The 23,077-nt window shown below is 42.1% G+C and overlaps 1 protein-coding gene across 1 annotated transcript; it reads left to right on the top strand.

Annotated features, from left to right (window-relative positions):
• Positions 1-3,508: 3,508 nt before the first annotated feature.
• LOC120930833 (exocyst complex component 1-like) lies at positions 3,509-22,141 on the top strand. Its single transcript, XM_040342010.1, has 3 exons — positions 3,509-3,701; positions 18,904-19,034; positions 21,519-22,141. Exons 1-3 carry the CDS (start codon positions 3,575-3,577, stop codon positions 21,771-21,773), a joined length of 513 nt encoding a protein of 170 aa, XP_040197944.1. The 5' UTR covers positions 3,509-3,574; the 3' UTR covers positions 21,774-22,141.
• Positions 22,142-23,077: the final 936 nt, after the last annotated feature.

The following is a 23,077-nucleotide window of genomic DNA, read 5'->3' as shown; positions in this document are numbered from 1 at the left end:
AAAATGGAAACTTGTCAGTCCCAATTCCCCAAATTTCCACAAAGGGGATGTGGGGAATTTGCCTGGGTCCTTCCTACCTCCATGCTGCAAGGACCTAACTATGGCCTTAGGGGGTGATGAGACTCCTTGTGCCGAGTCCCTGACCCCATTGATGGGTTACTTGCTGTCACGTACCGGGTGTGAGGCCGAGATGCCCTTAGATTTATGCATCAGAATAGTATTTCAAGTTTGAATATCACCAGAAATTAAGTGACAATGAAATGGAAAAGGTCAAATAAGTAAATACAAAGAATATCTGAATATAGACAGTACTTCACGACTATGCGTATACATAGCCTATGTGAACAGACAGCAGAAGGGTTGAGGAATAGCTTTTAGCTGTGTCTGACCTCTCCCTTCTGTCCCTCAACACATAGGCACAAACATTAAATGCAAATGTCATAAACCATCAATTCTAGTCAACTGCAATGGAGTTAAGGTTGCTCTTACAGAGAGCTCTAGGTAAATTCAAGCTCAATGAGCACAGTAAAGGCAATCCCTGCCTTAATCCCGGTCCGAAGCTCCATGACCCCGCCCGCGGGACCCGCGGACCCGATCGCCGCCGGTGTCCCGCGATCGGGTCACAGGAGCTGAAGAACGGGGAGAGGTGAGTGTAAACACACCGTTCCCGTTCTTCTCTGTGGCAGTGTCACTGATCGTCTGTTCCCTGATATAGGGACCGACGATCAGTGATGTCACACCTACAGCCACGCCCCCCTACAGTAAGAAACACACATGAGGTCACACTTAACCCCTACAGCGCTCCCTAGTGGTTAACCCCATCACCGTCATTGTCATTTTTTTACAGTAATCAGTGCATTTTTATAGCACTTTTAGCTGTGAAAATGACAATGGTCCAAAAAATGTGTCAAAAGTGTCCGATATGTCTGCCATAATATCGCAGTCACGAAAAAAATTGCTGATCGCCGCCATTACTAGTAAAAAAAAAATATTAATAAAAATGCTATAAAACTAGCCCCTATTTTGTAAACGCTATAACTTATGCGCAAACCAATCAATAAACAATTATTGCGATTTTTTTTTCAAAAATATGTAGAAGAATACGTATCGGCCTAAACTGAGGAAAAAATATGTTTTTATATATTTTTGGGGGATATTTATTATAGCAATCACAGTGACAGCTTATGCAAAGGCACTGTATCCTGTAGAACTACAAGTAACAGTGGGGTAAATGAAGACAGTGATGTCTGTATACAGTGCCTATGTGGATGAATGGTTTTATCCTTCGGTACCATAGGCAACAGGTAGTTAATAGAGACAACAGTGTCTGTATACAGTGTCTGTTACAAAAGAATGGGCTGATGTCCGCTCACCTGTCCTGGAATGAGAGATGAGGATGATGCTGATGATGACTTGGCAAGCTCTCCCTCAGGAACCTGACTCAAGGGATGGCGTCCGGCCTCTGCCGCACCGCGCTACGACTCACACAAATATGATGCAAATGCAGGACAGAGGGAACAGGGGTGGTCTCTGAGTGGTCTCCAGGCTGCCGCCAGACAGGGTAGGGGATGCTGTCCGCAGGTGTCCCTCTGAATCTCTGGTAGGTGATTCCGCTTTTGCAGACCGTGACTCGGCTGCAACACTCACAGTCACAGAATCTCTGCTTACAGATCATTTTTTTGCATTATCTGTGACCCTTTCTGATGATCATGTGCTGGTCGGAGCGAAGGCAATATTTTTTCAGTTTTGGGTGCATGTCCATTCAGCTCCGCTCACATGTTCTTTTGCCTTGGCTCAAGTCCCGGACAGCTGCCAGTCTGTTTATGGCCTTGCCTTCCCTGGTGGAGTGAACTTCCTCTACTCCCCACCCAGTAGTAGCTGGTTGCCCGGAGAGTAAGACTTGACAGGCTGTGAGGTGGACGGCAGCGTCGACGGACAGAGAGTCGCTAATTGCAGTCATTACTAGTTAAAAAAAAATATGTCCCTGGATTTAATTAAAAAAATCTGGTCACCTTATCCCAAGATAGTGAGCTAGGCCTCAACCAGCCCTTTTTATAGACTCTCCCAGCATACTGTTCTTCCTTGTCAGCCATCTGGTAGTTGTAGTTTCTTACGATTTATCTAGAAGGCAAATCCAGCCAATCTGAACTACATGTCCCAAGATGCTTTGCTTAATCTCTGCTATTCCAGATAAGACAGCTTAGAGTCCGAACTCAACACTAGAGGGAAACGACTCTCAAACAATGAGGTTACACAATGTGTCCTGATTGCAGGCACGGATATCCAACTCCTGGTACAGTTAGTTCGATTTGAGATAAGATTAGCTATAAAAAAAATGATCAACTCAATCAAGCTCTGGGTGAGAGAGAGAGAACACTATCACGTTCAAAATGTCTGATAAAGGGAATCTTAAACAACGTATTTAAAAGCTGCTATCGCAGAAACTGATGCATGACAGGAATTACTCTACAGACACACAATTAGAACTACCAAAGTAAACAAAAAGAACAAAAAGAAAAACTGACAGATCGCTGCATCAACACAAGCAATGTTGATGCAACAATCTCTCCTGTTGAGACGTATTCTGATAGGGGGAACCCCCCAATATAGAATACACTGATCAGCACTCAATCATTGGCTCCAAGCACTGATCAAATGCTGGTTTTCCAACATGCCTGTTCAACAGTAGCCGGTCTTCTCAAATTTTTTGGTAAATGAGTACCCCATACTCATTCCCATAGAGGGGCTGGAGTTTGGGGGCCCCCTTGATAAAAGGGGCTTCCAGATTCCTATAGGCCCCCTGCTTACAGAGCTCCACAACCTCCGGCCAGGGATGTTGAGGGCATGTGGCTCACTCGTCTGTCCCTTTCCTGGCCTTGGATAAGGCTCTGCTATGGTTTTATTTTTACAATTTTGGCGAGGGAGTTCCCCTCAAAATACCTATGGGTCTGGTATGGATTTTGGGGGGACCCCATGCTGTTTTTTTTTTAAATTTTGGTGTTGATTTCCCCTTAAATCCATACTAGATCCAAAAGGACCTGGTAAGGATTGGGAGGACCCCCACGCCGTTTTTTTTCACAATTTTTTTATTGCCAGCAATTTTTTTTTTTTACATTTGCCGGGTTCCAGCTGATGAGTCATCTGTTGTTGAGGATGCGGTGGCTGGCTTCCCAGCCCGCTCCTTAACAACCAGCTATTGTCAAAGATGCCGGTGGCCGCTGGCTCCAAAAAAAATTCTGAACCTCATCTAAATCGCAGCTGAACTGCTGAACAGCATCTTAGGAAATGTTAAATCTTTAAAATCCATTAATAAAATGTTATAGCATTCACACAGCACACGCAGTGTGTTTTGACAGCATTACTCCATACATCCTGTTGTAATGGTTCACATTTTCCATCTTTTCCTTTTACACAGCTGTCAAAGCATTGATTCAATGGGTTGGAAAATATTGAGTGGAGGTTTTTTAAAGACGACAACATGACATTATTATAATTATACTACAGTAAATGGCTACATAAGCATAGGCTTAGCCTATACACCAATCTTTGTTATTCTCAGTCCTGCATCAGCACTATGGTGTCAATTCTCAAAAACAATTTGGAGAAGGATATATTTCATATTAAAGGGGATAGACTGGTTCATGTTTTGCAGCTTGCAAATATAAGTAAAGAAGATCCCAAGAATTATCTATGCATATCTGGTATGTATCTCTTTTTGTATTAGTTGTTCAGTTAAGTGAATATTGCAATATAACTGTGAAAATCATTGTCTCAGATTACTTAAATAAGTTTAAGAGCAATGTTTTTACATTACAATTAAAAAAAAAAGGTTTGTTTCAGCTTTACAAACAGTTTTAGAAATGTTTATTGAAAATACAGGATCCTATTATACTTTAAACTGTCCAGCACCGTTTTTATTGATTGCTAGCCCTCATTTTATATTCTCCATATTGAGATAATATTTTACTGTAATATCTTATACTGGCTTACTTGACTGCAATGGAACAGTACAATTTCAGTTACCTAACATAAGAAAGAGGTATATAATATATAATATGCAGTTGTGGCACATTACCTTCATTAGGTACAGTTGTGAATATAGCTATTGTAGCATGCAGACATGGTCAACAAATTCAGTTGCTGTTAAACCAAACATTAGAATGAGGGAGATGGTTGATCTAAGATGCTTTAGCATGCAGATATGGTCAACAAATTCAGTTGCTGTTAAACCAAACATTAGAATGAGAGAGATGGTTGATCTAAGATACTTTGACTGTGAAATTTTTTTTGGTGCCATATGTGGTGGTTGCAGTACGTTAAAAATGGCTGATCTCATTTTTTCACACACTACGTTCTCTAAAACTGCTGTGGGTAGCACGTCTGTGAGTTAATTTTCTTGTTACTGAGAAAGGGCAGAGGAGAACAGCGAAACCTCTTCAAACTGACAGAAGTCCAGAATGTCTCAAATAACTATTTTTGCAGTAGTGGTATGCAGAAAGGTATCTCAGGTCCAATACTTTTGGACCTTGAAAATGACTGGTTGCAGTAGAGAAGATCAAGCCATGTTCCATTCCTGTCTCCTAAGATCATGAAAATGAGGGGCACCAGATCACTAAAACTGGTGACTTTTGATATGAATTGTGTAAACAGATTTGGCTAGTCGAGGTATAGTAACGAGGGTGATTAATTTGGCTGGCATTTTTTCACAAAGAACTCTTGGTCCTTAGAACTTGTAAACGTAGGAGGTCACGTAAAGTATACCTATGTTGAAAAATATCCCTTATACTAAAGAACCACAAACACATAGGCCTGTTTCTCACTTTTCTGTTTGGGCCAAATAACTGTATGCTTGTTAGTGCCCTGTGGAGCTATTCATTCTGAATGGCACCCTAGTGAACCTGCATGTAGCTCACAACTCATGATAATGCATTACTGCTCATTGTGGTGCACTGCTTTGCTAAACTAGGTGCATTTTGGTGCTTGGGCAGAGCTGTGAATCAATAGGGTGTTACTGTTCACAATTGGTATCTCTAAGGCCGAGTACTCACCACCAAACATGTCCGTTCGGACAGGATTTGAGCGGACAGTTTTAAAACAAGTTTGGAAATAAATGTCTGCTGAAAAACGGCCCGGCGGGCAAATGTACGGTGAAATTCTGTACGCTCGTAACTACACACGACCAAACATGTATGCTGAAACTGGTCCGCGGGCCAGTTTCAGCAAACATGTTTGGTCGTGAGTATGGGGCCTAAGAGCTAGGATATTGGTTTGTGATTCAACAGGTAAGCAGTAGTTACTTAAATCACTATTAAACTCAAAACCACACACTTTAAATATTGAGGTTTGCCAATCCTTTGATGTGGCGGCAACATTTTTTGTTTTATTTTTTAGGTTTTTTCCCTTTAATTTCAGCTGGTGATCGGGCCAGTAAATAGTACAAAATAATGTGGTTTTGTCAGAGCAGCAATGGGGGTTATTAATTAACGGCTAAACAGCTCTATATCGGGGCGGGGGTCACCAACCCAAAAAAAGGTGGTTCACCAACATTTAAATTACACACCAAAAACAATCAAATGTAAAAAAAAAAAAGATTTACAGATAGAATTTTATTACAATGATTAAAAGCAAAGGAACATAAAACAAATAATTTTATACAAAATAGGATTACTGTTGTATGTATTAAGTCACTAGTCAGTGACAAGTTTTGCGGTTATTGCTGCTTCTTCAAGACATTATACTCATGCACGACAGATATCCAACATGAGGCATCATACAGGCAAATGTTTTTTTTTTTTTAATAACAAATAAACATGTTATACTTACCTGCTCTGAGCAGTGGTTTTGCACAGAGTCTCGGGTCTCCTCGGGTACTGGTTCTGCAGTACCATGCAATTTGGTGTGCTGTGATCTGAAAAATAGTGCTTGCATTACTTTTTATACTTAGGCCCCATACACATGATAGAATCCATCCGCAGATAAATCCCAGCAAATGGGTTTCTGCGGATAGATCCTATGGTGTGTACACGCCAGCGGATCTTTTTCCGCGGAGAAATCTCCTCTGGGATGGATTTCAGCAGATCGAATATTTGCTGTGCTGCACAACAAATCCATCTGCTGGAATCCATTCCAACGGATGGATCCGCTCGTCTGTACAGACTTACCGGATCCATTCGTCCAAAGGGATTCCCCGCACGCGTCGTAATGATTTGACGCATGCGTGGAATTCCTTATATGACAGCGTCGCGCCCGTCGCCGCGTCATAATCGCGGCGACGGCGCGACACGTCATCGGCAGAGGATTTCCGCGGGGATTTCAATGCGATGGTGTGTACACTCCATCGCATAGAAATCTGCGGAAATCTTTGAGAGGATTTATCCGTGGAAACGGTCCGCTGGACCGTATCTGCGGATAAATCCTCTCGTGTGTATGGGGCCTAACTGTTATGTTTGGCAGTCCATTGAGCTAAATAAGATGTCAAAACCAGAACGTACAGGACTGCATTGGAACGCATGCTTTCCATTGTGAACTGGCTCTCAATGAAATATTTAGATACAAGTGGTATTTCAGGCATTCACTGCAAAAGAAATAACATTTTTGGTGAGATACTCTAAGCCCTGGTTCACACTGGGCTGCAGGAGTGAATCCGTGCGAGTTCAGCTGAACTTGCACGATTTCACTCCCGCCGGCAGTCCCGATTTCGGCCGCGATTTAAGAGACATCTGTGCAGGTTTCTGCACAGATGTCTATGTAAATCGCGGCCCGAAATCGCAAAAAGTAGTACAGGAACTACTTTTTGAAATCGGTGCAGCGCCGCAGATGCGGCGTCGCACCGATTAGGACAGTGTCATTGCCGACAATTGGCGGCAAATGCTGCCGATTTGAGATGCGATTTCACATGTGAAATCGCATCTCAAATCAAAGGAAATCGTACCCAGTGTGAACCTGGGCTCAAGGTTATTTATTTTTAATGGGATGCATGCACTGCAGCTTTTCTCATTAAAACACTGAAAGTTAACCACCAGGCCCTCCCAATCAGGAATCAGACTGCAAACAGCTTTTTTCCTTCAGAACAAAAATATGAAGGAATTTACTACAAAGTTTGTTAAAAATCATTGCATTGTACATTGACCACACAGAAGGGACTGTTTTTTTTTCTCAACAAAAGTGGAGTTATACTTTAAAGTATATCTAAATCCAAGAACCCACATTTAGATTTATTGCAGCTTACTGGTACCTTAGCTGTGGTGGGTGCATTTGTTATTATTTTCAGACCTTTATTTTCACCTGGTTAACATGCCAGTAACATACTTCTTGTCCAAGGGTGGCAACTTTAACTCACCATACAGTGTCCATGGAGGAGCAGCATGATCCCCCTAGGACAGGCCTATAGAACACGTCTATATCTCTTTAAAAAGGAAGGAGATTAGTATTATTAGTATTCTGTAGTTCACAGAGGTGAACTGGACAGGGTTGACACTACTGCAAAGAGCACAGGAAGTGACAAGCTCAGTATATTTCAGGCAGGTTCAGCTGGTATTTTCTTTGTACTTATTGAGCAGATACAACAAAATGCTGGAAAATGTTAAATAACGATAAGTTCACTTTTGGAACATGTTACATGTTCCACCGATATCAATACGTTATTGATAGCATTGTCACTTATTTATATCAATCCCAATAGTATTGTTTATACTTTAAAGATAACAATGGCACTTTGCATTAGGAGACTTTTTTGTGGCACAGACATATCCTTTCTTTGAAAAGTGTGTGCAGGGGCCTGACATTGCACCTGTGATCTGCTGTTTTGTGGGTACAGGATCCTGTTTTAAATAAATGCACATTTTGTACCTGCAAAAATATATGTATATACTGGCCCAGATTCTCAAAGGACTTACGCCGGCACATTTACGCTACCTTGCCGTAACTTTAGACGCAAGTGCTTTGTGAATACTGCACTTGCCTCTCTAAGTTGCGGCGGCGTAGCGTAAATACGCTACGCCTGCCTAAATTTACGCCGCCCTACGTGAATCTGGGCCATTCTTTTTTTAGGTAAAGGTGAACTTAGCCTTTAAAATACCAAAAGGGAGCTAATAAAATAAGTTCACTTTAACATTTATGGGAGCCCACAGAGCCCAAGCTCAAATGCAGCACTGGAGTTACAAAGCTTTAACCCAGGGGTCTCAAAGTACCGGGCCGTGGGCCATTTACGGCACGTGGACCGGCTACAAATGGCCCGCAGGCAGGGCCGATCCTAGGCGGGTGTGACATGTGACAGCGGCTGGGAGCTTTCTGTCTCTGTCTCCTCTTCCCCGCATGGTGCTGCAGCCCAGCGTGCACAACACAGGAGAGCAGAGCGGCGGGAGGATCTGCCCATCACCCCGCCCACCTAGTTCAAACGGTGCCCGGGAAGACCTGCACATGCACCATACGCAATACCACAATCAGCTGTTGTGTCAGGGAGATGGCGCCTGTGCACAATAGCAGAATCATGTAGGTGAGGGGTGGAATTTAACATGAAGGGGGCGGATGTTTTTATTGATGGCCAGTGCGAATATAACATGAAGGGCCCAGATGTTTTCAATCATGGCCACTGCTGCAAAGATGGGAGAACATTTTTAAATGTTTTACTAGCTAAATAGGCCCTTCAGGAAGAATAGCAGATAAAGATTTGTTTAGCAGATTTGTTTGGGAATTGTTAAAAATTCTGCCCCCATCTTTGCAGCACTGCCCATCATTAAAAAAAACATCCGTGCCCTACATGTTAAATTCCGCCCCTCGCGTACATGAACATGCCTCGGCAGCGCCAGGCACAATCTGACTGAAAAATGTCTTCAGTCGTCTCACCAACACAACAGCTGATCGTAAAATCAGCTGTTTTGCTATTACTTACAGCACAAGCCTAGTTCATCCCGGGCACTATTCGATAGCGAGCACTTCTCGACAGAACACCGACCCTGGATCAAGGGTCCTGCTGCCACCTCAGGGCAGAAGATTGTGGCCTTCTCGGGGTGCCCTGCCACTAGGCCTGTGATGAAGCCAGGACCCAACAGGAGCAGAGGACTCGGGAGGCAGAAGATCAAGCCACCAGCTGACTGCCAGGAGGAGAGGTAAGTGAGCCATCGAGGCTGAGCAAAGTCCTTAGTTGAGTGACTGGGGTTGAAATTTGTGAAGAGGGGTTATTTGTGGAGTGTGTGTGTGGGGGGTGGTATAAGTGGAGTGTGGGGGGGGGTTATTTGTGGAGTGTAAGGGGTAATGCTGGGTGTTAATAGTGCGTGCGTCTGCTGACACCAATGCTGGGGTTTAAAAGTGCGTCTGTTGACACCAGTGCTGGTGGTTAATATTGTGTTCGCTGACCCCAGTGCTGGGGGTTAATAGTGCATCTGCTGACACCAATGCTGGGGGTTAATAGTGCGTCCGCTGACACCAGTGCTGGGGGTTAATATTGCGTCCGCTGATCCCAGTTCTGGGAGTTAATAGTGTGTCCGCTGACACCAATGCTATGGGTTAATAGTGCGTCCACTGACACCAATGTTGGGGGTTAATAGTGCGTCCGCTGACACCACCAGTGCTGGGGGTAAATAGTGTGTCCGCTGACACCAATGCTGGGGGTTAATAGTGCGTCCGCTGACACCAATGCTGGGGGTTAATAGTGCGTCCGCTGACACCGGTGCTGGGGGTTAATATTACGTCCACTGACCCCAGTGCTGGGGGTTAATAGTGTGTCCACTAACACCAATGCTGTGGGTTAATAGTGCGTTCGCTGACACCAATGCTGGGTGTTAATAGTGTGTCCGCTGACGCCAATGCTGGGGGTTAATAGTGCGTCCGCTGACACCAATGTTGGGGGAAAGGAGAGTTTGCATGCGACCCCCATTGGATGTGAAAACTTGTCCTGTGGCCCTCAGGTAATTTGAGTTTGAGCCCCCTGCTTTAAGCCATTCATCACACATTGCATTTGTCCTTTAGTCTCCAAGCTCATCCTTGGCAGGCACCTTAATTTCATCACAGAACTAAGGGATGTGTCAAACCTACGTTTTTACGGGTTCCGTTTAAGGCAGGTTCAGAGAATATCTGAATATCTGAATATCTGAACTGAAGTTCAAGTGCTGAATCCAAACCCCGCTAAAGTTAAGAGAAGCTAAGTGTTAAAAAAAAACAATATCAATTTTCTAGACTAATAGGCAAGGGTTTGTGACACATGGGGGAAGATACTGCCTGAGGAAAATGTAACAAAGCAAAACATATTTAAAAAAAATCCATTTGCAGAGGAGCAGCCATTTTAATAATGCTTAAAGGGCAACAGTAGAATTGCAAAATTCATTTAAATAACATGGCTGGAGGCATTGGACCTGCCCAACACATTCCTGGGGTAGGGGGTGGGGGTGCCCTGAACCTGCCTGTGAATTGGCACATCAGTATAATGTATGCAACCTACTACATAAACAAAGTGGCTGGAACTTCCCTTAATCTGCAGACTCTTATCCTAGATGAGGGTATGGTATATATATTATTGGGGATCCCACATAAAAAAAAAACGACAAGACCTTCCCCTAAAAATGTTTACCAGCCCAATATCCTTGATGAGAGTCTGGTATGGATGTCAAGGGGGGTCCTACACAAAAACAACAACAAAAAAAGGTGTGGAGTCCCCTCCAAAATTCTATACCAGACCTGCTGATTCTCGTATAGAATACAAGATGGACTCCCATGCAAAAAATAAGACAAAAAGGGTGGAACCCCCCCTGCCAAAATCCATACCAGATCCGGCCGGCCAGGAACCAGGGGAAAGGGTTACATTGTTAACCACAACTCTGGCCCAGTGGTTAAGGGGATCTACAGGTGAGGGCTTATCAGAACCTGGAAGCTCCTTTTAAAAATAAGGAGACCCCCAGATACCAGCCTTAACCCCTGTGTGAATGAGTTAGGGCCCGGGGGAATATAATACCCCTACTCATTCACAAAGAAAAAAAATGTAATTGTAATTTATTACCCACACTTTTTAAGTACTTAAAAAAAAACAAAGAAAGTCCCACAATGTAAACTAATCATCAATCATAGTATCATTGTGTCGTAATTCACGATAAACAACACCCACCAATTTGTTGAAAGAAAAAACCTGCCAAGCAGTGGACACATCCAAACTCATTGTTACACTGTAATGTAAAGAATATAAAGAAATGTGAAAAAAGGTGAGGTATGCCCAATGTAGTTACACAAATATGGCCATGGCCATTATTAGTCAATGTCATGTGACCATAAAGAAGGAAAACTTGTGTCTGAAATGACCCTGGGCACCAAATGAAGCGAATGACTAAGAGGGTAGATATGGGATTTTCAAGGTGCCAAACACAAAAATATATAAAAATACGTTGTTATTGATATCAATAAAATATTTTTTTTACATAAAAACATTGAGAAAGATATTTTATTCATACTGTACTGCTGCAATATATGTATTGCTACATGTTTTGCCAGAATATGGCTTCTTCAGGAAATTTTGCTATAATATTGCATAACAGTTCACTACAAAAGAGCAATAAATTAGTATACAGATACTGTACATCAACACAAAACATTTTTATTAATAAAACTACACTGGAACATTACATCATGATATATATTGTTCAAAAAAATATGGGTTATTTAAAGAGGAACTGCAGTCTGCATACATAATAAAAACATCTTTGGCATTCCAATCACTTTGCATATTATTTTATATATACTGTGATTCTGTATTTGCCAAATATGCTGCAGAAATCTCCCTCCACTGAGTCTGGCTGCAGCCATTTTAACTGTGGGACTCCCTGCCAGGCGAGAGAGAGAGAGAGAGAGAGAGAGAGAGAGAGAGAGAGAGAGAGAGAGAGAGAGAGAGAGAGAGAGAGAGAGAGAGAGAGAGAGAGAGAGAGAGAGAGAGAGAGAGAGAGAGAGAGAGAGAGAGAGAGAGAGAGAGAGAGAGAGAGAGAGAGAGAGAGAGAGAGAGAGAGAGAGACTATGCTTTTTACCAGACAGGAAACAGGAAGTGGGCTGTATAAAGTATTTGCTAACAGAAAAAAAAAAAATTTATTATCCAAAGTTAAAACAACAAGGGCAGAAGATTTAATAGATGGAAAGTTGAAAAAAATGACTGAAGTTCTGCTTTAAACCCATAATATAATTGAGCACACGTATTAAAGCGGAGTTCCACCCTAAAAATGAAGTTCCTGGTCCTAGGTGGTTCAACTTCCTGTCCTAAGATACAATTGCCTCCTGGGAAATGATGACACTAATTTCATGCACCTCTACCTGAAATCCAGGAAGAAAAAGGAACTAGGCATCACATATGAGGGATACGGCCACAACATGAGCTGGAGGATATAAGGCAAGTGTTTGCAATGATTTCTGGAATGATTAGGGAGCTATTATTATGTTTTAGGGACTATTTAATGTGATTAATTTTAGCTTACAAAAAAAAAAAAAAAAACGATGTCCGGAACCCGCGTTTAATGGGTAAACTGGGGAAGTCCCCTCAACTTGTTATCCAATAAATGAGTATCTGTTACGAATCCAACATCATATGCTGCACCAGGACATCAGTGACCACAGAGGGGAAAACAGGAGCTTAGGTGACAAACCCACTGCCTGAGGGGGAAGAGACACACCCTTGAATTAATTAATAGGAGATATAATGAACTGTGTACAAAAAAACACAGAAAAAGAAGATTATACCTCAAATTAACACTCATTAATAAGAAATCCAAAGGATACTAAAATTGAAATCACTGTCACACTTTGTTAATCAAAAAATGAGGTTGTAGGCATAAAACAAGCCAAAGATCTCCCAGTGATGCTACAACTAGAAAATCTAGGGTATATTGCCGCGTACACACGACCGTTTTTCAGGATGTAAAAAATGACATTTTTTTTAATGTCATTAAAAACGATTGTGTGTGGGCTCCAGAGCATTTTTCACAATGTAAAAAAATGGGCATTAAAAATTTAGAACATGCTCTAAATGTTCACGTCCTTTTTAATGTCGTAAAAAATGGTCATGTGTGGGCTTAAACGACGTGAAAAAACGCGCATGCTCAGAAGCAAGTTATGAGATGGGAGCGCTCGTTCTGGTAAAACTAGCGTTCGTAATGGAGATAGCACATTCATCACGCTGTACCAGACTGACAAGCGCAAATCGTCTCTCACCAAAGTTTTACTAACACGAAATCAGCAAAAGCAGCCCCAAGGGTGGTGCCATCCGAATGGTACTTCCCCTTTATAGTGCTGTCGTACGTGTTGTACATCACAGCGCTTTGCTCGAGCATTTTTTTTAACGATCGTGTGTAGGCAAGACCGGCTTAACAATAATCGGGTTGAAAAAAACGTTGTTTTTTCTAGACCATTAAAAACGGTCGTGTGTACGCGGCATTAGATTCAATGTCCCTTTAAATACATTTTATTGCCATCAAGAAAAAAGCAATAGGGTCTTATCATTATACTCACAATGTACTTTTATGTGACACCCTCAAGGCAGAGCTGCACTGATGCCCAAAGCTAGCATAGACATGAAATCCTGTCAGCTAGCCTCAGTGGGCACTCAAATTGAACAGCCTGATGGCACCAGCGGGATGAAATACACCAAAGGGACACTCACTAATGCAAATGGCAGGACAAAGGTGCCAGCAGGAAGACCCAGAAATTTCTGGTTCCCCCCCAGTGGTGCCCTGGGCGTCCATACGATCACTCATCCATCAGGCCAATGATTATTTGGATATCTGCCATCTAGTGGATAAACAAAAATGTTATCGCAGTCGTCTCTAAGGCCCCATACACACGGGAGGATTTATCCGCGGATACGGTCCAGCGGACCGTTTTCCGCGGATAAATCCTCTCGAGGATTTCAGCAGATTTTAATGCGATGGAGTGTACTCACCATCGCATTGAAATCTGCGCCAAAATCCTCTGGCGATGACGTGTCGCGCCGTCGCCGCGATTATGACGCGGCGACGTGCGCGACGCTGTCATATAAGGAATTCCACGCATGCGTCGAATCATTACGACGCATGCGGGGGATCCCTTCGGACGGATGGATCCGGTGAGTCTATACAGACCAGCGGATCCATCCGTTGGGATGGACTCCAGCAGATGGATATGTTCTGCATGTCAGCGAATATTCGATCTGCTGGAATCCATCCTAGGGGAGATATATCCGCGGAAACAGATCCGCTGGCGTGTACACACCATAGGATCTATCCGCTGAAACCCATTTGCTGGGATTTATCTGCGGATGGATTCTATGGTGTGTACGGGGCCTAAGAAATAGTGCCACATCCAATTAATGAATCGAGAAACAAAAGGGAGATCCCCTAGTAGACTTTAAAGGCACCAACATATATTTTGGTGCCTTTAAAGTCCACTAGGGGATCTCCCTTTTGTTTCTCGATCTAGTGGATAAAAGACAATATGAAACAAGGAATTAAAGTGAATATAGATATCTTCTAAATCACTTACTTTGTCAACAAGTGGTTGTGACCATATTTGTGCAGTTGTGTCATCTACTATCCCACCCCCCTGGTTTAGGTGGCCAGCAAATGAATGGGGCTCTTATGACTTGTAATGAAGTGTCAATGTCAATACAGTTTAAAAAAAAAAAGCAATCACTAAAAATGCAGTGAACAAACCTTCCACGCGCAAACACACGTACACAGAAAATAATACATGTAGTAAAAAAAGGAACTAAAAAGATATTGTTTCCTGTACCTAAATATATACAAGCTTGTCATGAGGAGTGAGGTCATACAATATAAATGTAATAATGTCAATATGAAAGTTTTATTAGTAATACTTTTCTTCTTGTTTAACCATGTTCAACTTGTCAGTGCTACACTTTTATTATGTCTATACACTGTGTACTTTTTAAAGGGATAAAGGTGTATTCCAGAAAGACACAAAATGCAACTTTCAGTTATGTACAGTGCGCAAGTATGTTGTTTTATCCATGTGTTGTTAAGGTGTGCTAGGCCACTACGCTCCCAAAAAAACATAAGCAGTGGTGTTCTGGGAACATCATCTCTGCCTCCACTTTTGAAAGTTTTCATTGAATATTTTCAATGTTTACCACATACTGCTGTGTCTCCTGCAGTCTCATAGGCAACATAATTTCATCTATGACATCACCACTGATCAACAGTTAATAAACTGATTCCATCTCTACCCTATGTTGACCTTGCTATCCTGAAATTGTGTTTCTTGTTGTCAAAGCTATTCAACTCACAACCTCAGGACTTTCCTGCTTAACTGCTGGTGAGAATAGCACAATAAACAAAGATATATAGTGTAGGCAATTACATTTTTGCACAGTTGAATACTGTCCCGTAGCATTAGGAGATTATTAAAATGTTATCTAAATTTGAATTTTTATAGCTTATGTTCAGCAGCAGGCGGTCCATAAGGAGCATAGGGGTGCCCTCCCCTAATCTCCATGCGCCACCACCTAATCTCCATGCGAAGCAACGGAAGAATGGATTCTATGCGCCAGAGGCTTTAGTTGGCATCAAAAACGTTGGGCTCGGGGCGCAGAGCCCACCCACTTGTGAGATGCTAGCGAATCAACATTTTCTATTGTCTTCCTGCTTCTCTTCCCGGCCAATCAGGACAGGAAACAGGTCCTAAGGACAGATTGCCCGGGGGGAGAAGAAAATGGATTGGCTGGAAGGAAAGGCCGGGGGAAGCCACCCGCGACCTGGATGGGGTAAGTGCAGATGAGCGAATGAGCGAGCGAGCGAGCGGTGGTGGTTTGTTTGCTGCAACCCACCCAAAAATGGAGCACCAGCAGTCCTACACTGCTGCTATTTTTGGAAACTGACGAACACAGAATCAGAATAATGGACAAATCCAAGATTTGTTTTGCTAGGTGAACATCTGCAATTTACTTTGAAAACCAACAAAGGAGTCCTCTTTATATTTCCTAGTCCACTTGAGGAGAGCAATGCACACCTCACCCATAACCATTGGAGCACTGGTCATTGAGCACAATGGATCTCGTGGGGAATATGCTTTTTATTGTACATAAAACTGCCCAAGATTGTGGGTCAGAATGTCTTCCCCTTATTTACCGAATGTAGTTGTACTATGCTCCTGTTCTAGGCTGCTGTGTTTACAAAGTATGGCACATCTTTAGTAGAGGAAGAAATCAAGCTCTGCGATGTACAGGCTTCCCATGAAAAGCAAACACATGAACTATTTAGGGTTTCAAAGGACCCTTTTTTCAGATTGGTTCACCCAGCAGAACAAATCAGAAGGTTACTGGAAACATTGGATTTTGGACATTTAAGTGCTTAGAAATGTAGGTTCACGAAAACAATTTAGTTATTGCCTCAAACATCTCCTGTTAAAGCAAGTTATTATAGCCCTTTTTATGACTTAACCTCTTGGCACTGATTGTACACAAATATGCGATCTCTCTGTGGGTGGACCTTAACGTGGCTGTATATTTGTGTATTAGAGCGTGCACAGTTACAGGCGGCTAACAGAAAGCTCCCAATTGCTGCTTGCGATCAGAAGCTTTCTAATCATGTGACCGCTGTGGAAGCCAATCACGGCGGTCACATGATCATAAACCCCACCTCCCGGCATCTGAAACCCCTTAACGGGCCTGCGCCAAGGGGTTAATGAGTAAATGCTTTTTCCATATTCAATTTCTGTCCCTATAATGAAATATCATTAAACTTAAATTTTTTGGGGCTTAAAACATTATTTGTGATATGTTCCTACATTTAAATACTATGGGGCAGATCCACAAAGAAATTACCCCGGCGTATCTATTGATACGCCGCGTAATTTCAAAGTTCCCGCGTCGTATCTTTGTTTTGTATCCACAAAACAAGATACGACGGAATGAGGGATCGATCCGACAGGCGTACGTCTTAGTACGCCGTTGGATCGTAGGTGTATATTTACGCTGGTGGCGTTTCCGTCGAATTCCGCATTGAGTATGCAAATTAGCTAGATACGGCGATCCACGAACGTACGTCCGGGCGGCGCATTTTTTTACGTTAGGGATTTGCGTAGAATGACGTCATCGTCGTAAGCATTGGCTTGTTCCGGTTTAATTTCGAGCATGCGCACTGGGATACCCCCACGGACGCATGCGTCGTTAAAAAAAAACGTTGTTATGTCGGGTCACAACGTATTTACATAAAACACGCCCCCATCACATCGATTTGAATTGCGCGCCCTTACGCGGCCAAAGATACACTACGCCGCCGTAACTTATGGCGCGGATTCTTTGAAGATTCGAAAAAAAAGTAAGTTACGGCGGCGTAATGTATCTTAGATACGCTACGCCCGACGCAAATATGCGCCGCTGTACGTGGATCTGCCCCTATATATATTTAAATGGAAATTTAGGTTAATTATGAAAATACAGATATACAACCTTTAACAGGCAAATAAATAGGAATGTGTTATTGCTTAACCCGTACTAAAGTTCTGTAAAGATAGCATACACATAGAATAATAGATGCCCCAATCTACCCTAAACAGCATAAAAAAGGTGGAATCTGTGCTGTCAGTTATTGTATTCACTATTCTATTCACGCAACCTCAACACTCATGACCAGGGCTGGTGCAAGCATGGACACCCTAGATGAAACCTAACTAGAAGAGAAATTTCCCCAATGGGACACAGAAATTGACTGACAGGAGTTTTAACCATGCCGTACTTTATTAAAAACTGAAAAAATAATGTTATGCCTCGACATACACTTTAAAGTTTATGTCAAGCTTAAAACGTTTTCTAGTTTTGGATGACATAGGCAAGAACTAGAGCTCTTATCAAGTTTAAACTGCTATCCAAATTCCCCTCCACATTCTGTCCTGTTGAAATGGTTTCACTAGACAAGGGGGGGGGGGGGGGGGATCTGAAGCAGGAAAAAAAACTAACAGAAATAAAAGCCATATTCAGTTGTACTAAAAGTTGTATTTTTGTATGTATCAATGTCTGACCCTTTCCCCCATTTTTCCCTTTAGGTTTAAGGTTTTATTTCCTGACAAAATTCCTATTTCCCAAAATACTGCACATGATAACGCCATAAACAAAGGCACTGAAATCTGTAGCCTAATTGTTTTTCACTAGACTACATAGAAAGGGCCAGATTCACGTAGAATCGCGGCGGCGTAACGTATCATAGATACGTTACACCGCCGCAAGTTTTCATCGCAAGTGCCTGATTCACAAAGCACTTGTGATGAAAACTACGCCCGCGGCCTCCGGCGCAAGGCGGGCCAATTCAAATGGGCGCGTGTCATTTAAATTAGGCGCGCTCCCGCGCCGGACCTACTGCGCATGCTCCGTTTTCTAACTCCCGCCGTGCTTTGCGCGCCGTGACGTCATTTTTTCGAACGGCGACGCGCGTATCGTACTTCCGCATTCCCGGACGTGTTACGCAAACGACGTTAAATTTTAAATTTCGACGCGGGAACGACGGTCATACTTTAGACAGCAATACGTTTGCTGACTAAAGTTAGGGCACCTAAAACGACGACTAACTTTGCAACGGGAAACTAGACTAGCGGCGACGTAGCGAACGTGAAAATCCGTCGTGGATCGCCGTAACTCCTAATTTGCATACCCGACGCTGGTTTACGACGCAAACTCCCCCCAGCGGCGGCCGCGGTACTGCATCCTAAGATCCGACAGTGTAAAACAATTACACCTGTCCGATCTTAGGGATATCTATGCGTAACTGATTCTATGAATCAGTCGCATAGATGGAAACAGAGATACGACGGCGTATCAGGAGATACGCCGTCGTATCCCTTTTGTGAATCTGGCCCTTAGTGTACATTTGCATTTGGAATACAACAAAGTTTACACTGATAAATGCTTTTTCTTTGTAATTTGAAGGTGACATTTATTATTTGGTATCATAGTGTCTGCAAGAAATGATGTCTGCCTGACTTGGCTAGCTGTGACAGAAAGGAAAATGGCTTTAAAATATGAATCAAGGGGCACGTGGCTTTTGAAGGATTTAACATTAATTGATGGCGTTGATCAATCACAGGTAAGCTGATAAGTGGATGAAAAGCTCTTTATACAGACAACAATCAATCCATCACATTCTCCCTTTATTTATCCTGTACTGTACTGAAAGGTAAAATATGGGTCACAAAGGAATGATCAGAGGAGTTAAATCAAGTCAAACCTAATTCTCCTTGAGCACCCAACACCCTTTTTGATGAAAAAGTTATTTATACATATCTGTTTTTAAGAAGACTTAGGCCCAGTGACATCACAGATCCAATTCCTTCCTGTCAGTGCTAAATACTGTTGAAAGTGGTGCCATGTATTGATGTGGAACCACTATCTTTAGCATTATTTCTGCAAGCCCAGGGAGGTTGGATAACTTTGGTGCCATGAGCTCACAAGATGTTACAAGAATACCCAACATTGTTCAAACTGAAAGAGCAGAAGCATCTTGTGGTGAAGATGGATTACTGTGGAGGACAGCGCTAAGGGGAGTAGAGGGAGTCCAGACCTACGTTTATATTTTAACTTTATCTGGAGATTTTTTTGTATTCATTAAACTGGAGTTAAGCCCTGTACACACAGGCCGGGAATCCTATCAGAAAAAAAACGTTGGTTTTCCCAACGGGATTCCTGGCAAGCTTGCCGTGTATACAGACGGCCATTCAAAAGAACCGCCATTCTTTTGAATGGCAAGAACGCAGTGACGTCATCGACTACGACGAGCCTGCGCTCGTCACATTCGATGCCGTCACGGCCATCTTGCTACACCCCACAGTAAACTTGTATACTACCGCGCATGCGTCAAACTCTTTTCGAGCATGCGCAGGTTTCCAATGGAACAGGTAAGCATACAGCAGGAAACACTCTGCCGGGAATCCCAACGGGAAAATAGAGAGCAGGTTCTCTATTTTTCCCCGGCAGCTTTCCTGTTGGGAAAACTGCTAAGGAGCATACACACGGCCGAAATTCCTGGCCAAATGCTCTCCTGCCGGGAAAACCAGTCGCGTGTACCAGGATTTAGGCTTTAAATATGACCCCCAAACCATTAGTGTGCTATTTTATGACTGCACATTAATGTGCAATTCTTTTGTGTTGCATCATTGAAGAGCCTGCTTGCAGTTGAATCAAATGATCACATGTATATTTTCCCAACTTGCTGCTGAGTTACAAGTTAGAAGAAACATAGAAGGCCTTACTGAAATCAATGTATTCCTTACTGTATGTCCACAGATTTGTCTGTGCTGAAAATATCTGCGGTGAAAAAGCTTTTAGTCATGCATTCTTTATCTGGAAACGTTCCAAATATAGTTTAAGTAGGTGCTGCTTTCGAAAAAGCAGTACATTATGACAAACATTCCATTATATCATGCAAGCAGAGAGAAATATTTAAATATGATAATTGCTTATTAGCACGTGACAGATCATACTTTTGTGTTCTGTCACTAGCTTAATTTTTTTATATCGTCAGTGCAACAATAGTCCAAAATAATGTCCAAAGGACTAATTGGTGCATGGAACAGAACCCTTTAGGGATCGAAAGGTCTTTGTTGTTTTTTGTTATCCGAATTTCACCAAATAACGAATGCCGTATCTAAATTGATGGAACGTAACAATCTAATAATAATAAATAATAGTAAAAATTATTTTTATTATTTATTTATTTATTATTAATTTGTTCCATTCCATTTGTTTAGATGTGGCATTCATTATTTTGGATAATTTGTAACTTCAGATAAATTTGTATTTGTTACATTCACTAACAGCCAAATTTGAAAGGAAATTCCAATACCTATAATTTAATAGTTAGTTATTATTTCGAATTTTACTGATTCTCTTTCTTTTTTTTTTAGAATTTCCAAATTTCTGAACTTTTATAAATCTGAAAATGCTAAAATCGGGAATTCAAAAATTCGAAAATCGAAAATGTGAAAATCCTAAAATCCTAAGATTCAGGATTCGTAAATTTGGAATTTAAAAATCTGAAAATTCGGAAATTTGAAAATCTGAAAATTCAGAATTTCGAAAATTTGAAAATGTCTAATTTCAAATTTTCGAAATTTCCGATTTTTGAATTTCCGATTTTCACATTTCCGAATTTCCGAATTCCAAATTTTCGAATTTCCGAAAAAAGCAATAAAAAAAAAAAAAAAATTTATGAAACTAAAACGAACAAATTTTTCGAAAGGTCTTTGTTGTTTTTTGTTAGCACATGTCTAGTTGTGTCACTGCAATATATACCTATAAAACAAAACATGACATCATCAAGCATTCAATTAACCCTCAGCAACCCATTACCTAAGCGTAGCAAAGTATTTTTGCTTGTTCACAGCATTCTACAAAAAGTGAATATATGTTTTCAACAAACAAAAGAAAACTGTTAACGAAGTTCCTTTATGCCTGTAGTTTTGCCAAAGTTTTCTAACAATTAATATGATGAAATACAAGTTGCTGAAAACTAAATGAATTTTCATTTTCTCCTGTAACCTGTTAAATGAACATTTACTTTTTTTTATTGTAGGATAATGCTTTCTTCCTCCTACATTTTAATGCTGAAATCTTCACTTTGGAAGCCTATAGTACAGCATCTAAGTATGCCTTCCTCCGGTGTCTACGTGAGATGAGTACACAGTATCTTCAACGAGAACTTCAGTGGATACATTTTGATAACGATTTTGTTGGAAAAACATCTATATTTGTCCCCGATGATACAGTGCTATATGTGACACTGTGCATTAAGGCTTTTAGCTGTGCCTGTCTCTGCAGCTGTATTTGAAAGACTATTCAGATATTTCATCTCATAAGACTGTACAAGATCGCCACCATTTAAAAAATTAATGCATAATTTGTGAGACTCTGGAATAGTACAACTGATTTTGTAGCAAGTGCACAAAAAATTAACTTACCATATATACTCAAGTGTAAACCGACTTTTTCAGGACATGAAAAAGCCCCCCTTGGCTCCCAGTAATGTATCAGTGTTCAGTGTTCGAGGAGGAGGCAGCGGCTTTGTTACAATGAATGGCCACCGACTGCAGCATGACAAAGCAGGAGATCAAAAGTAGATGAGTGAGGGCGCAGTGAGGCTGCAGATGGATACAGTGAGGCACACTGAGGCTGCAAATGGGCACAGTGAGGCTGCAGATGGACACAGTGAGACACAGTGAGGTTGCAATTAGGCACAATGAGGCTGCAAATGGACACAGTGAGGCTGCAGATGGACACACTGGGCATAGTGAGGCTGCAAATGGGCACAGTGAGGCTACAAATGGGCACAGTGAGTCTGCAGATGGGCACAGTGAGGCTGTAGGTGGACACAGTGAAGCAGCAAATGGACACAGTGAGGCTGCAAGTGGGCACAGTGAGGCTGCAGATGGACACACTGGGGCATAGCGAGGCTGCAAATGGACACAGTGAGGCTGCAGATGGGCACAGTGAGGCTGCAAATGGGCACAGTGAGTCTGCAGATGGGCACAGTGAGGCTGTAGGTGGACACAGTGAGGCAGCAAATGGACACAGTGAGGCTGCAAATGGGCACAGTGAGGCTGCAGATGGACACAGTGAGGCACAATAAGGCTGCAACTTGGCACAGTGAGGCTGCAAATGGGCACAGTGGGGCTGCAGATGGACACAGTGAGGCTGCAAATGGGCATTGTTGACCTTCTTTTCCACTTACAGTAGCTGCTGCATTTCCCACTCTAGGCTTTTTGTTTTTTGTTTTCCCATATCTGTGTGGTAACAGATTTGTGCAGGAAAATTAGGTGCCTCAGCTTATATTTGGGTCGGCTTATACTCGAGTATATTCAGTAATTTAAAAGAAAAATATTGTCCTATCAATTCTTATTTATTTATATATGTTAGCTTGATGTAAACAATCACTAAATGATTTTATTATGTGTATAAAATGTTTTTATGCATAATGTGTAATACAAGTATATGGGGTCAGCCATATTTTTTAATTACTGCTGCAGACTTTGCTTCTTGCCCTGCAGTGCTACACAGTGATTGTGCTTCCCTGCTCCAACTGTGCAAGTCTAGGAGTTGTCTGAGGCCCCGTACACACGACAGAGGAACTCGACG

This window comes from Rana temporaria, chromosome 3, assembly GCF_905171775.1.
Source record: "Rana temporaria chromosome 3, aRanTem1.1, whole genome shotgun sequence".
In the NCBI taxonomy this organism is placed as follows: Eukaryota; Metazoa; Chordata; class Amphibia; order Anura; family Ranidae; genus Rana; species Rana temporaria.
This window is presented reverse-complemented; position numbering and strand designations above follow the sequence as displayed.

Excerpts from the sequence above, each read along its gene's own strand:
- LOC120930833 (XM_040342010.1), top strand. The coding sequence starts at position 3,575 with ATGGTGTCAATTCTCAAAAACAATTTGGAGAAGGATATATTTCATATT. Across the intron at positions 3,702-18,903 it reads GAATTATCTATGCATATCTG|TGTCTGCAAGAAATGATGTC; the intron begins GTATGTATCTCT and ends TTGGTATCATAG. Across the intron at positions 19,035-21,518 it reads ATGGCGTTGATCAATCACAG|GATAATGCTTTCTTCCTCCT; the intron begins GTAAGCTGATAA and ends TTTTTATTGTAG.